This window comes from Tursiops truncatus, chromosome 14 (genome assembly GCF_011762595.2).
Source record: "Tursiops truncatus isolate mTurTru1 chromosome 14, mTurTru1.mat.Y, whole genome shotgun sequence".
NCBI classification, from domain to species: domain Eukaryota; kingdom Metazoa; phylum Chordata; class Mammalia; order Artiodactyla; family Delphinidae; genus Tursiops; species Tursiops truncatus.
In genome coordinates this window covers 9,431,686-9,447,264 of record NC_047047.1, presented here as the reverse complement: position 1 = coordinate 9,447,264, position 15,579 = coordinate 9,431,686, and the positions used below count along the sequence as shown (strand labels likewise).

General features: G+C 56.9%; 1 protein-coding gene across 1 annotated transcript in view; it reads left to right on the top strand.

The window, feature by feature from the left end:
* Nucleotides 1–7,071: 7,071 nt before the first annotated feature.
* The window catches only part of KCNIP3 (potassium voltage-gated channel interacting protein 3), a 29,088-nt gene continuing 20,580 nt past the window's right edge, over nt 7,072–15,579 (top strand). Inside the window, exon 1 of the mRNA XM_033838401.2 lies at nt 7,072–7,575. Within this exon, the coding sequence (XP_033694292.1) occupies nt 7,473–7,575 (103 nt within the window). The 5' untranslated portion in view covers nt 7,072–7,472. The remainder of the gene's footprint in view (nt 7,576–15,579) is intronic.

Here is a 15,579-nt window from a genome sequence, read left to right as displayed (position 1 = left end):
ACTTGGTCAGTTTCTGCTCCATTTGCTTCCAGTCGGTTCCTTGGTCAGTAACCATTGACAAAGTTCTTTTCCGAATATAGTTCTGACAGCTGCTCTATTTCTTGGCTTCCTTGTCCTACCCATCACTTCCTCTCACCTTTGTTTGGCTAAATGTTCGGCTGGTGAATCTTTATTTTTTTATTATAAATTTATTTAGTTAGTTATTTTTGGCTGCATGGGTCTTCGTTGCGGTGTGCGGGCTTCTCATTGCAGTGGCTTCTTTTTGTTGTGGAGCACGGGCTCTAGGCACGCGGGCTTCAGTAGTTGTGGCACGCGGGCTCGGTAGTTGTGGCTCGCGGGCTGTAGAGCGCAGGCTCCGTAGTTGTGGCGCACGGGCTTCGTTGCATCGCGGCATGTGGGATCTTCCCAGACCAGGGCTCGAACCCGCGTCGCCTGCATCGGCAGGCGGATTCTTAACCACTGTGCCACCAGGGAAGTCCCGGCTGGTAAATCTTAAAGGACCCCTGAAAGATGCTTTTTTGCACTTTTCTCTTCTGTTTGGTCCAAAAGCACTTTCCTTTTCCAGCACTGTGAAGCCTTCAATATCTGGTATTTCCCTCTTCTCTTCCACTTCTACTTTCAAAACAGCCAACTTTCACTTGATCTTTTTAGAAGTTTATTTCTTTCTCCCTTAACAGCTCATGGTGAGTGGTCCAGATGGGTGGGAAGCTGTGCTCCATGTGGTCATTCAGGGAGCCAGAGCCCTTCCATCTTGTGGCACCATCCCCCCAGCCCCTTCCCAAGTTTGTCATGATCTACATGGCTGAGTCTGGTCATCAACATGTCTGGGTTCCAGCCAGTGGGAGAAGAGAAGAGACAATGACTAGTAGACTTACTCACTGTCTTAAGTGACAGTGTGCCCAAAGCAGCCCATCACTTCCACTGGCAAGAACTTAGTCACATGGCCACCCCTAATTGCAAAGGAGTCTGAGAAATGCTGTCACTATCAGGCAGCCATGTCCCTGGTTAAGACATTTTTTTACTGTAGAAGAGAATGAGTTTTGATGGAGGGCTAGCAGTCTCTGCTACAGTGGTGGTCTCGCTCCTCTTGCCAGCAGCTGATTTAGGGATGGCATGTGAAACAATTCCAGCCAATGACACATGAGGGATTGTTCATGAGAAGCTTAATGGAAAAGTTTTCCTTGCTGTAAGAAAGAGACACAGGAAGAGATGGTCCCTTCTTTCCCAGGACGTTGTCATGTCAGGGCGTGATGTCTGGAACTAGGCATTCATCTTGTGATCATGAGGTCAATACACTGTGGATAAGGTAGATGCTCTGTGGCTGGCAGTGTAGGTGGATACAAGATCCCAGGTCCTTAAATATACTGCTGGATCTGAGCTGACTGCCCCTGGAGCCAGCCTCCTACTGGACTTCCTGTGTGTGACATGCTATAGTTCCTTATAGTTTAAGCTAATGAATGGAGGTTTTCTGTTACCTGTGGCCATAAATCTCTCACATTTCATCTGAAGCTGGGCTGGAACAGAGCTTGTGTGGATGGGTTCTGTGTGGCCCCACGGGTCTGTTTGATTGCAGCGTTTGGGTGATGCTACAAGGCAAAGAGGACTGGTCGTGGCTCCGAGGAAGCAGGCTCCTTCAGGAACAAGGTCCCTCGTGTGTGTTTTTGGATCCTTTCACATCCATCAGCTTCTCAGATGCTCATAGCTCATAGTGTGACTGGCAGGTAAATGTCAGCAAGTTACCCCATTTTGCAAGAAGGAAAGGAAAGCTCAGAGAGGTGGTATCCCTTGGCCAAGTCTGTTAACAGGCTAGGGCTGGAACTAGGGACTTGGCCCTGGTTCTCCTGGACTCCCAGTCTAATGCTCTTGCTAGTGACACAGGACACCCTCTGCTGTAATAATTGGAGAAAAGGCATCGTCCGACATTTTGCAAATACTCATACGAGGCAGGTAATACCTGTATCTTCAGGAATGTTACAATCTAGTGGGAGAGCATAAACAAATAAATGAACACACAAATAAATATCTAAGTTCACACTGTGATAACTGCAAAAAGGGAACGGGATGGGGGCCATGTAGAGACTAATAAAGGGGAGGAGGGCAGGGAAGTCACCTCTGCAGACGTGACATTAAGCTGAGAACCAAAGGACGAGTAGGATGTGTGTAGGGGAGGAGGAGGAAGGGTACTACAGCTCAGGGAAGAGCCTGCACAGAGACCTGGGGATGGGAGAGTCCTGGTACCTGCAAGTGTGGCTGGGGTCACGTGAGCAAAGGAGAGGAGGAGGAGCCTGACCACATGGGTCTAAGGGACAGGGTGGCGTTGAATTAAACTCACAGGCTCTGGGGCTTCCCTGGTGGCGCAGTGGTTGAGAGTCCACCTGCCGATGCAGGGGACGCGGGTTCGTGCCCCGGTCCGGGAAGATCCCACATGCCGCGGAGCGGCTGGGCCCGTGAGCCATGGCCGCTGAGCCTGCGCGTCCGGAGCCTGTGCGCCGCAACGGGAGAGGCCACAACAGTGAGAGGCCCGCGTACCGCAAAAAAAAAAAAAAAAAAAATCACAGGCTCTGGAGCTGGACTGCTTGGGTTCAAATCCTAACGCTGTGGTTTATCAGCTGCCCTTAAACGAAGCATTAGCCACTCTGCGCTTCAGTGTCCTCCCCTTGCCAAGCCCCTGCCTTATCGGGCTCTGTGAGGAACGAGGGACATGAGCTGTGCTGAAGTGCCTGGTACACAGCAAGTGCACAGAAGATGTCCGCGGCTCTTATGGGGTTTGTTATGGATTTTGGCCTTTGTTCTGTGAGTAGTGGAAAATGCATTCATCGGGACCATCTTGGTTGCAAGGGACAGCAACCCAACTCACACTGGCTTAGGCAACAATAGGAGGATTTATTGGCTCCTCTAACTGAAAGATATAGGTTTCAATGTGCCATCAGGCACAGCTGGATCCAGGCGCACGGTATCGTGTGCCGGACTCAGTTTCTTTCTCTCTACATTTTGCTCTGCTTTCTCATGAGGTGACTACATTCTCAGGCTCGCTGGCCTCACACAGTGGCGGGGTGGCCACTTAGCTGCCATAGTAAGAGAGAGTGCTTCTCCCCTGCTTGTCCAGGGCCAGTCCCACGAGGTCTGTCATCATCCTGGCTCCCATCTGGTGCCCATCCCTGAGCCAATCACATGGCAGCAGAGGGGTGTTGTGGAGCAGGAAAAGAGGAACTGATGCTGATCGACCAGTCATATCCCCAACCCCCTGAAATCACTGGCCTGAGGCTGGCAAGGGCAGGGGGTTCAACCAAGGAAATCAGGGTGCTGTTACCAAATCAGGGGGAGGGATACCGAGCAGGCAAACACAACCAGTGTGGAGTCCGAGAGCCACTGGAGATTCCCAAGCCGGGGAAGGACGGGACCTGACATTCACCTAGAGATGAGCATTCTGGCTGCTGAATGGAGAAGAGATAGGAGGACAGAGCGGAGGTGGGGAGAGGCATTGGGGCCGCGGGTGATGTCGCGAGTACAGGGGAGAGGGACGATGGCGTGGCTGGGCCGGCTGCCACTAGGAGCAGAGATGGATGAGAAAGAGGCATGGTGCCAGAGCTAGGTGACAGACTGGGCAGGAGCGGGGACAGGCAGAGCCCAGTCTAAGAGCCGGGGTTTTGGCCTGAGCAGTTGAGACAGGGAGTTTGAGGAGAGGCTGGGGTGGGGCAAGACTGAGTGTCCGGCTTTGAGGAGCCCTGGGACATCATGGGGAGGAGTCCTAGAGGCATGTCTTTGGCCTGTGGAATTCTTGTCTGGTTGTTATGAAATATGAGAAGGATGAATAAATTGCATAACGCCTGCTCTGCCCAGGAGAATGCACTAGAACCAAGGGAGGCCTGCCCTCCAGAGAGTTGGGACAGGAACAACTAACTTGCTGGGCTGTTGCAGGCAACGTGTCCCTCTAAACAGCCTGTGTCCATCCCCATTCCTCCCTGAAGAGTCAAAAGACCTCTTGAAATCCTTGGGCAGCTAGGTGATCAGCAACAGCAGGCAGGCGGCGTCCAATGAATGTTGGCCAAACTGACAGGGTCCCTGCCCACAAGAGCGGTGGGGCAGCGCGGATGCCATGGAAGAAGTCTGGGCTGACAGCTGAGACACACAGCGCAGAAGGTGTGGCCCACGCAGCAGAGGCCTCGCGGGTTCAAGGGAGAGAGGGTTAATGCAGGTGGTTGGTGGTGTGATCCGGGCTGGTTTCCTGGAGGCAGAACTGGAGTGGCATCAAAAATATTCCAGGCCAAAAAAACCCCCCAAAATTCCAGGCCAAAGGAAAACCGTAACCTCAGGCATCGGGGTGCAAGCCTAGGTTTGGAGGGCGCCCCACCCAGCTCCAAAGCAGCTGGGTTTCTGAAACGTTCTAAGGTAGATCAGGACACCAGTGCCTCGGGGACCTCCAGCGAGGGCTCAGGGCCCTCCAGGCTTCCCTCGTCATCTGAGGAAGAGCCAGTGGCTCCCTCTTATTTCTCTACATCTGTGGCAGCCCTCAGCCCCCTGCCCTGCAGAGATGTCTGTGTCTGTGCCCCTCCCCTGAGCCTGCCCCTCCCCCAAGGCAGGGAGCTGGCACGGAGCACTGCCGACACCCAGCTTGCCTTTGGGGGGTGGGGGAGGGGTGAGTGCATGCCAGGGCAAATGCCGCCCTGGGGGGAGCTAGAGGCAGCTGGGAAAGGCCTGGCCTGGCACCCCATGGGTGTGGGGAGGAGGTATAGGACTCGGGGGATCGTCTGCCAGCTCCCCTCTCTAGGTCCTGGGCAAGAGGAGGTGTGACAGCGCTGCCAGCACAGCCTCAGTGGACCTAGGTTGGCCCCAGAGCTGGCAGGCCCCGGGCTAGTGAACGAGCAGGGGGAATCAGCTTCCCATCCATTAGGCCCCTGGCCCCGGCTGCTAATGCCGGGCGGACATTCTGCTCTCAGCCCCGGTATCCACTTAGGCGTCGTTAATATTTTACACCGCAGAGCCAGAGATCGATGTCTCGTTTCTAGCTCAGTGTTTATGGGCAGTCATTGAAGCTTTCACAGGGGAGATGCTCGGGAGCACCAGGGGAAACTGAGGCAGGGAGCAGGGCTGGGGCAGCTCAGGAGGACCCGCCCCCGTCGGAGCCTGCGACACGTGCCGGTCCTTGTCTTATTCAGTCCTTTACAAGCCCCTGGAGAGGTTGGTATCACCCCTGTTTTATGGATGAGGAACAGGCTTAGGGAGGTTTCGCATCGCTGGGCTTTTAACCAGGCTGTCGAGCGAGGACTGGTGGGAACTAGCTGCGACACAGGCTAGATTTTGCTCAGCACTTAAGTGTGTAAATTAGATGGCAGGAGGCTTTTTAACCTTTCTAGACTTTTACACACAAGCAACTCGTGGGCTCTAACAGAACCACATTCTCCTGCAATCGTTAGCATCTCTACTTCGACCGCTTGCCTTCGGTCAGTGGAGACTCACCACATGCCCACTTAAATGGAATTGAAAGCTGTGCATTTATAGTTCTTTAAAAATATCTCCAATAACTCAGTCTTTTACCCAGGTGTGTTAAATAGTGAGGTTGAACTGCACAGGCGGCAAGAGACGTCACAGCCTCTCTCTGCTTCAGCTTCCACCAGGAGCAGTGCGGTTTCCTGGGAAAGCATCTGCTCTGGCATCCAGCAGGCCTGGGCTGCACCTATATCCCCTTCCATAATCCACCCTCTAGGTCTCGGTTTTCTCACCTGTAAAATGGGGGAAGAGGAATGCCCACTGGGGGAGCCCTTAAGGATTACAAGTAAAGCTAAAGCCTTGGCTCGCTTGCAGCTCCTGCGGGGCCCTCAGCGGCGCACGCGGCGGTTTCCCGCCCTGCCCTGCCCTGGGAACTGTCCCCTGCGCCTGGGACGCAGTACACTCTCAGTATTTGTTGAATGAATGACAGAGTGGGTAGTAGAGGCTCCATAAATGGAAGCTGCTATTGTTCAGGCCCCAGGTCCAAACAGGGTTAACGCTCACAAGCGTGGTACGGGGCTGGATTTCCCCCTCCACTAAGACAACAGAGAAAAGGAGAACTTGATGTTCACAGCAGCGCACGCTTCCAGCGCCTGGAGTCTTGGGCTGGTGAGGACACCGCGGTGCGGAGCGCCCGCTGGAGGGCAGCAGAGAGTCACGGCTCCGGGCCTCAAGTCCCGGAGTTTGGGGGCTTGGAGGATTCCGGGCCCCGCCCTGCCACGCCCCCTCCTCTCCCCTTCCTCTCTCCTTCCTTTCCGCGGCTTTCCTTTTCTACCCGGTGACCCCGGGCTGGAAGAAATCGATCCACAAACGATTTAGCACTCCTTGCGCTACCCGCGCGTAGCACTTGGCATCCGCTCAGCTCTTTCCCACAGCCGGAAAGGCAGGCACCAGCCCCTCTTTGGGGAGGAGGAGGAGGAGGAGGCGGCGGCAAGTCCGTGACTCGACCAAGGTCACGCAGCAAAGTCAGAATCTGAACTCAGCTCCATAGACTCTAATGCCAAAGCCCAACTGCCTCCTAAAGCCTCGAGCGCATGCGGGTTTCCTGAACTTTGGATACCAACTTTTCCATTTTCAGCGGGGGCCAGACCCGGGCCAAGTTCAATCTCGGGCCGTGGGCTGATGGTTGTGGGAAATACCCTGGGGCGAGAGGCCTTCCCGGATCCTCCGAAGGCCAGCTCTGCGCTGGCCCGCCGGGCGGAGATTGGCGGTGGCCAGGCTTAGTGCTCCTCCGCCAGGAGAGGGGAGCCCCGACTCCCCACTGGGAGCGGTGCTGCGACTCCCTTCCTCTCCGGCCCCGGCCCCCTGCCCAGCCACTCGGCCCCACCCTGCACGGGCGGTTCGGTGAAACCGCCGACCGCCCGGCCTCCCGGGGGCTGGCGGTGTAGTGGTGGCTCGGAGCCAGACTCCGTCTGGGGGCTGGCCCGTGCGGGGCGGGGCCGCCTCCCTCCGCCCCTTCCCGGGCTGGCGCGGGGGGGTGGGCCGCAGGGGACTCCTCCCCGGGTGGTCGCCGCGCCTAGGCCAATGAGCGCGCCGGGAGCCGCGATGGAGGCTGGGGCAGCCGGGAGCGCCCGGGAGCGCTCGGGACCTCCGCAGACCCCGCGCCCTGGAGCCCGTGAGGCTGGAGAGGGGGCGAAAGAGGCGCGGCGCCCGCGCCGGGCATGGAGGCACCTCTGGCCCGCGCCGGCTGCCCGAGCTGCGCTCCGCGCCGCCGCGCCTCGAAGTTTGCCGGCTGACTTGGAAAGTTGCGCTCTGCTCGGCCGCCGCGCGGGGTCCAACCTCCTGGCCGGTCCCAGCTCGCCGCCGCCGCCGCCGCCGCCGCCCTCCGCGGGGCCCCGGCCCCGCCGACACCCGCAGCGCCGCCTGCCTGGGGCATGTGAGCCGCCGTCTCCTCTAGAGGCCGGGCGGGCTGCACCGGCCCCTGTGCCTCCAGAGGCAGCGCGCGGGCGAGGGGCACGCCCCGGCCCCAGGTAGCCCGGGCCGCCATGGGCATCCAGGGCATGGAGCTGTGCGCCATGGCAGTGGTGGTACTGCTGTTCATCGCCGTCCTCAAGCAGTTCGGCATCCTGGAGCCCATGTCCATGGAAGGTAACGCACGGCCACCCGCCCTTCCGCTGCCCTGCGCCGGGGGCCAGCGGTCAGAGGGGAGGGAACAGCACTTGCGCTCCGGGGTGCGGGTTCCCGGGTCCGGCGAGGAGCGGCCCTCAGGGACGCTGAGCTCCGCGGCCCTGCCCGCCTCGGCCGCCGCCCCCTCCCGGCTCCGGAGGGCTGGCCTGGGACTAAGGGGGCAGCGAAGGCTCGGGCTCTGAAGAGTCCCAGAGGGGATGGAGCCGCGGCGCTTGGGGTGGGTGTGAGTGGGATGCTGGTGACACCTTGAGAGGCGCCCCTGGCTGTCCTAGGCCCGCCGGTCTTAGCCGCCCCCAGTGAGCACGGCCGGCTTGGCCGCCCGGTGGTGGGGGGTGGCACAGGGTGAAGATTACAGGAAGGACCCTCAGCCCAGGGCATCAGGCTGCAGCAGCGAGTAACATAAAACCTCTGCTGAGTGATGGGCCGTTCCTTCGACTCTTAGCCCACAGTCCCCTTCCCCAGGCAAGGCTCAGGGATAGGTAACCAAACCCTCAGGCGCCACGTTTCGGTCTCAATAAAATATTAACTGAGGAGACAGACCTACTCTTAACTCAGACACTGATGGCCTCCCTGGGACCCCTGACAGGGACCCTTAGAGTTGCTTCCCAACCTTAGGTACCTCCCTCCCACTTCTGGGCAGGTTAGAAGGAGCCCCTCCAGGGCACACCCATTGTGAAGGGGACCTTGACCCACCAGGCCTGTAACTTATCCTCTGCGCCCTGAACCTCTGGACTGTGGGGAAGGGGCCAGCCAGTCCTGTTCCTGTCACCTGTGTGCCCCTGTTGTCCTCTCAGAGGAGGATGGGCATCCTGCCTGTCTCAGCACTCTGCTGACCTTGCCAGGCTCCAGCTCCTGGGACTGAGATCCAGAGGCCCAGAGAGGGGAGGAGGAAGAACCTGTCCTTGCTGCTGGACTACCCCGCAGCCCCTCTCTCTGGCCTAGGGATGCGCCCGAACCCCCTGCAAACGGCTGCTGAGGGCAGGAAGGGGCCCAGGGCCAAGAAGCAAGGCCCGGCTCCATTCAGAGCCCAGGGCTGGTTCTTTACCTGAAGTCCACGGCCATGTGCCCTTCAGAACCCACTGGGCGGCATCACACCTTTTCTGAGTTCAGGAGGCCGAGAGAGAAGGGACTTGCTCAGGGTGGTTCTGAGAAGTGCCGCCTTGAACTCCACATTTTAGTTGGGGAAGAAAATTGCCCAAACTGGGCCTGCACTTGGCTGGATGGCTGCTGACCCTGGCAGCAGGAATCTATGACAGGTGACTCCATAGGCAATGCAGGTAGGGATAGGTGGGCATCCCACACTGCTGTGCCCTGAGGACCCATGTTTCCTGGGGGCACTAGCCTGCCCACTATCCCCTATCCTTTCCCCATCTGGAGACTGCAGTGGGGTGGTTGGTACTCGGAAACCACTACATTGCTCTTTCCCCATTTCCTGGGCCCTCCTGGGACCACCAGAGGCCGGGGGCAGCAGCCAGGCTCACTCTGCTTAGTACTCCAAACCCTTCTTAACCGAGCCCACCATGCTCACAGGTCTGGCAGCCTGAAGTTTACCTTTGTGATTTCTAAGGAGAAGGGATTTCTTTACAGGGTGGATCGGATGCGCAAGACTACGGATGGTTTATTCAACTTGCTAAAAAAAACCCACTTCAGGCTCTAATGAGTTTGTCTTTTCTGGTATATTTGCCCATTTGTGCCCCTTGGAGTTCTGGGGTCTCGATGCGGTGGGAGAAGCACAGAGCCTCAGAGTCAACCAGGTCTGAGTTGGGATCCTGTCACCCACACGTACTGGCCGTAAAGCTCCTTAACCTGTCTGAAACTCAGCTTGACTGTCTGTAAAGTGGGGCCGATAACTCCTGCCCCGTGGGGCTGCAGCACACTTTAGTCAGTAGGGCTTTAATGGCCCCCAGGATTGTTCCTGGTGTGTAATAATGCACAAACGTGTGAACCATTGCTATCACCAATAATTAGCGACCGAATGATTACTCTTAATAGCAGAACTGATTCACAGATGAAAACATTCTCTCACTCAGGCCTCCCCTGCCTGCGTCAGAGGGAGGGAGTTATAAGTACCAGATGTTCCATGTTGATGGGGAGTGGTGCCCGCTAAGTGCCTGGAAGGACCCATTGGTCAGGCAGGGTCTGAGGGGCGCAGTCATGGCCTGGGATTGGCCCAGACCCTTCGGGCCCAGCCTGGAGGTGAGCTGGCACTGAGGGAAGAGGGCTAGTGCCCAGCTCCCCTCCAGGCCTTCTCGTGTGCAATTGGATGTGCTCTTGTCCTCTCCGAACCTCCGTAGTTCTCATCTGTAAGAGACCAGAGTTATGGTGCCCCTGGGGATTGTCAGGAACTAATGGATTTGAATTCTAGGGACACAGGCTTCCAGAAGTAGATGCAGAAGTTGAAAGACCTTCCTCTCTCCGCCCTGTCAGTCTCTGTCTTGGGGCGGCTCCATGGGGGTGAGTTCCAGCCGGGCTTGGCCACTAGCTCACCGGGTGACTTTGGTGCATCTAAGCTTCTGGAACCTCAGTTTCCTCATCTGTAGAATGAGGAAAATAACAGAATATTTTCTCTTATACACCTCACAGGGGTGTGGTGAGCTGAAGCACTTTGAAAAAGTTACAAGCGAGACGCAAATCTAAGGGACCTCAGAAGTGCGGGCACACTGGTAAAAAGTGAGCCTGGGCTGGTAAGCCTGGGGCCTATTTGCAAGGCCGGCCCAGCCCTGACAGCAGCCTTTTTCGTCCACATCTGTGGCCCAGGGCTTGACTTTGACTAATGCCTCTCTCATCTCAGTTCAGATTTCCCAAGTTCTAGACTAGTAGCTCTCGACCGAGGGCAGTTTTGCTCCTCAATGGACGTTCGGTAAGGTCTGGAGGCGTTTGGATGTCACGGTTGATAGGCAGGGTACCACTGGCATCTAGTGGGCAGAGGCCAGGGGTGCTGCTAAACATTCTGCAAGGCACAGGCAGCCCCTCACCGTAAAGAATGGTCAGGCCCAATGTCAGTCGTGAGGGTGAGCACCCTTGCTCTGGAAGGAATTCTGACCTGGGACCGGGAGAACTGCCTTGCAGCTCTGATGTGGTCCCTGACCTGCTGTCATTCACTTGGGAAGATCACTTTTCCTAGCTGAGCTCTGCTTCCTTGTCTGTAAGTGGGCGGTTGGATTAGAGGCACCATCTCCCCTGGGAACGTTCCCTGACCCTTCTGGACCCCTGCCCCTCAGGTTGTATTAGATGACACTGTCCTGAAATTTTCTCACTGTCCTGAAATTGTCTACGTCCCTGTCCCCATCAAATGTGAGCTCTCCAGGGGTGGCACGGACTTGTGTCCATACACTTGTGGCCCCAGAGTGTGTGCCCAGCACTGCCTGGCAAACAGCAGGCGCTGAGTCTGTGTAAACCATATGCCGTTTCCAGCCACAGTCGTTGGGCACCCATCGTATGCCAGGTAGTGTGATCTCGACCCTCCCTTTAGGGCAGCCCTGGGGGATGCCGTCTGAGGCCAGGGTCCCTCTGGCTGGGGTGGCGGCAAGGAGGCTGGATTGTGAGGGCTTGAGTACAGGCAGGTATAGAGAACAGAGCAAGAGAGAGTAGTGCCCGCGGCAGAGATACGCACAGCCTGGTCCACCACCCTGTTGCTCCCTCTGAGCGGCAGCCCCAGCCCTCTGCAGCTGCCCTCTGCACAGCTGCCCATGGGGGCCTGGCCTCGCAAAGGTGACCTGGGTGCCTGGTGGGTCCACAGGCGACTCTTGGCTTGGAGTGGGCCCGCGGGTCTGCCGTTCCTCCTACCCCTTCTCCTGCTCTTCTTCCCCCCGGCACCCTCTGCTGCCTTTGCTGAGGGCGTGGTGATGTTCTGAGCACCCTGGGTTCCCTTCTCCTTGACGGAGTCCACCACTCTTGGTAAACTGCAAGTCCCTCAAGACTCCTGCAGCCCCTGGGCAGAGTGTCCAGATCTGAGATGCTAATGACAGTGACAGTAGCGGGCATCTAGTGAGCGCTCTCTGCTCTAGGCACTTGATACACATCATAATTTGGTCCTCAACAGCAGGCCCACTTTACAGATGAGGAAACTGAGGCTCGGGGAGTGGCAGAGCTAGTACCTTTTCGAACTCTGGCGCACCCGTCCTGGATGCATCTCTAACTCTGCACGGCTAGGGCGGCTTTGGACACAGCTCTGTGTCCCAGCCTCCTACAGTGCAGGTGTCAGGAGTCCAAAGTGGAGGCAGCTGTCTGGGTTCATATCCCAAGTGGGAAAGGTCTCCCTCGTAGAGTTGCATGAATGTGCGCAGAGCTCATAAAGCAGGGCCTGGCGTGGAGTAAGTGCTGTATGTGTTAGCTCTCGTCATTTCTTACCAAAAACGTCCTAGCCCGAATTCCCCCCAGGGTCACACATCACTAACTTGTGGACTAGCAGTGAGTGGCAGAGGAGGATGCACTTGACAGGTACTTCACCACGGCGGGTGTCCTTCACCGTGTGCTCTGTAAGGTCCGGGCTCCTGGGCCCCCGGGCCTGGCAAAGGGAAGGAGAGAGGTAGGCTCTGTGTGGGCGGCTCCTGCAAGACAGGGAGGTGGGCTGGAGCCCAGGCCTGATGTTGCTGTGGGCTGGGGGACTTAGGCAAGGCCCCCTCCCCACCTCCCCAAGTCAGTGCCTCGACGGTTGCACGTCTAGACGCAGCCAGAGGTTTCAAAGCAGCTTGATGGAACCTCAAAAGAAGCCGTACTTAGAAGCCTGGACCCCCGACACATAGAACGGGCACTGCTCAGATTGAGAAGGGAGTCTTGCTACACAGGCCTCCCCTTACCCCACGGCAGTCCCTGGGGCTTCTCTGTGGGACCCCAAGATCTAGGTGTCACTTGACCAGCAGAGAGTGAGGGATGAGATCCGCCAGCTGAGTTCAAGAGGGGCCGGAGCCATCAAGTGTGGACGGCAGCTTGGAGTTTTGCTGCCAAGGGAAGCAAAGCTGGGTGCTGGCTGGCAGGAGAAGCCGCCTAGTGGGAAGCCCCGCAGAGGTGTCGGGGCAGCCAGGGTTGTGGGAAGGCTCCTGCGTGGGGGCAGGTGAAAAGCGCCCCTCACCCAGTACCTGGTGCCCTTAACTCAGAGAATGAAAGACTCAGAGCCACCTTTCCCGAGCCCCTGCAGGTGGGTCCTGCGCAGAGGGGGCTGCGTGGAGTGGGGGACGGGAACAGGGACTGAGACTTCTACGCAGTGGGAAGAAAGCCTGGTCTGTAACCTATCAGGCTGTGGTACGACCTTGAGACGTTTAGCCTTAAAACAATTCTCTTCAAGCCTCGTGCTTTCACTCCTTTGACAAAATGCTTGTTTGATAGAGACGTGAAATCTGTGTTGCTGACCCTCTGGTTATCAATGAATACTACTTAATGGGGCGGGGATGGCCCTGGACTAGCCCCTAGAGGGGGGGGGAGGGCTGAGCACAGGGCGATGATACAGGCAGGTTGACTTCACGGTTTTGCCAAACAAGGCCCCTCGGCGTGTTGAGGAAAGCCGTGCAGGTGGCTGTTTAGGTCCATTGATCGCCGGTGCACCTGTGATTGCAGAAGGAGGGTGTGATGTCTTGGGCAGCTCCTAAGAGATCTGGCTGCGTCTCCACTGAAACTAACCAAAGAGGGAGGAACCTGTGGATTTCTCCTGTGCAAGAGCCAGGAGAGGCCTCCAGCGCCCCTGGGAGCAGGTAGGGTCCCTGGCACCTGGCCTGACGCTGTGGGCATCAGGAAGGAACCGGGCTCCCTGCTCCTGGGACGACCCCACAGAGCCCAGCATGAGGCCAGCGGGCTGGGCAGGATGCTGTGGAATCGGGCTTCTGGAGGAAGGGGCAGCCAGCTCCTCAGGAAGGAAGGTGGGGAAGGGTCCACAGAGCCCGGGAGTCGGGTGGGCGTAGAGAACTGGTAGCTATTTCCCAAACCAAGAAACAGGAGGGATTTCCTCTGCCTCTTGTATTCTGCCGGCCGAAGTGCAAGTGTCAACGTTAAAAACTTGACTCTCACTTGTTTAGGGAACAAGCAGGAGAGCAAAGCTGTTTCAGAAACTGATGCTACATAGGAATCAAAACTGTTTGATGTCCCAAAGGGCAAATTCATAGCCAGTAACTTTAAGGGCAAATTCATAGCCAGTAACTTTAAGGGCTGTATTTTCCAAGGATGGAAATCATTCCGTCCCTAGTGGACACAAGTCATTTGCAACCTATCAGTCTGGTTGACGTCTAGCTTCGCAGCACCTGGGCTCTGTTGGATAGAAGATAAGTCGAGCAGAGTTTCCTAAAGCAGGTGTTCTAGTGTGACGTTGAAAAGCCCTCGGCGATCTTCCTGCCTTATCTTCCAGTTCTGAGTAATTAACACCCGCGTCTTGGTGGAAGGCACCAGCAGTCACTTAGTCTCCCAGGTCAGAAACATGAGGTCATCCTTGGCTCTGCCCACCCAGCCCTGGTCCACTTGGTAGCCAGGGGCAGTGGCTTCTTCCTTCTTGACACCTTCTGCCGGTCTCTCTTCTCTGTGTCACCTCATTTGACACCCAAGGCCACTCTGGAATGAAGATCAGACAGGCCCTTCCTCCACTCTGGCCCTTCCGTGGCTCCCGTGCCCATATATCCCCTGGCTCACCTTGGACCCTCTGCCCTGGGTGCCCTTTGACCGTGCTGTCATTGCACCTGAGTCTTGGAGTATCGCCTTTCTCTCTGATTCCCCACCCTCTCCCTGCCTAACAGGTGTGAACCACACAGCATGTTGCTTCAGGAGGTAAGCCTGGACTAGAGACGTTAAAGGTGACACCCAAGGCAATAATCCATGAACCCACCCAAGCAAACACAGCCGTGGGGGATCCGCCCATCCAGCATGTGCTACAGAGCGTGCCCCACGTACAGGTACTGTTCCAGGGTTGGGTGCAGCAGAGAGCAGGCAGGAGAGCCAGTCGTCTTGTTCTGCTCGGGCTGCTATAACAGAATAGCACGGACCAGGGGCCTTAAACAACAGAAATTTATTTTCTCGCAATTCTGGAGACCAGAAGTCCCCGATCAAGGTGCCAGCAGGGTTGGCTTCTGGTGAGGCCTCTCTTCTCGGCGTGCAGATGGCCACCTTCTTGCCGTGTCCTCACATGGCCTTTCCTCCCCCTCATGTTGGAGGGGGAAATCACTCTTCTTCTTCTTATAAGGTCACCATAACCTATTGGATTAGGACCCCACCTTTATGACCTCATTTAACCTTAATTACCTCCTAAAGACCTCATCACTTTGGGGGTTAGGGCTTAAACATATGAGTTGGGGAGAGAGGGACACAGTTCCGTCCATCGCACCAGTAAACAGAGGAATATGCACATGCCAGGGAGTCATGGCCAAATGAAGAAAGTAAACAGAGACGGGGGATAGATAGGAACGCGGGGTGTGTGTGACACCCCTGAGGAGGTCATGATTGATCAGAGGCCTTCAAGGGAGGAGCATTCGAGCCAGAGAGAAGAGCAAGGGAGTGTGCCTGGTGGGTGTGAGGGGCCAGAGGGGCCAGCATGGCTGAAGGCGGGGGGAGCAAAGGAAGGGACCTGGGAGATGAGGTCAGAGCTGGGGGCGGGGGAGCACATTTATTGGCCATTTAAGGACTTTGGTGCAGGAGGTTGTAGCATGGAGGGGTACCTGAGGATATGTCTTCAGCAGCTTCCTCCAGCACGACTTCAAAAATAGACCGATGGGATCCAGGGCAGAAGCAGGGAGAGAAGCCGGGAGAGATGATGGAGCCCTGGAGCCTGGTGGGGGCAGTGGAGGTGGGAGAGGGGCTCAGAGGCAGGTGCAGGTTGAGGGTCGCGCTGGCAGGGTTTGCGTGGGGATCGAGTGTTGGGAGGAAGGTCTATGCCCAGGGTTTCGGCGTGAGCACCCGCGGAATGGAGTCGTCGTCCGTTCTTGCACCAGCCGCACAATTGTTATTACAGTGATTATGAATATGTGTTAGTGTCTAATAGGGAAAACTCCC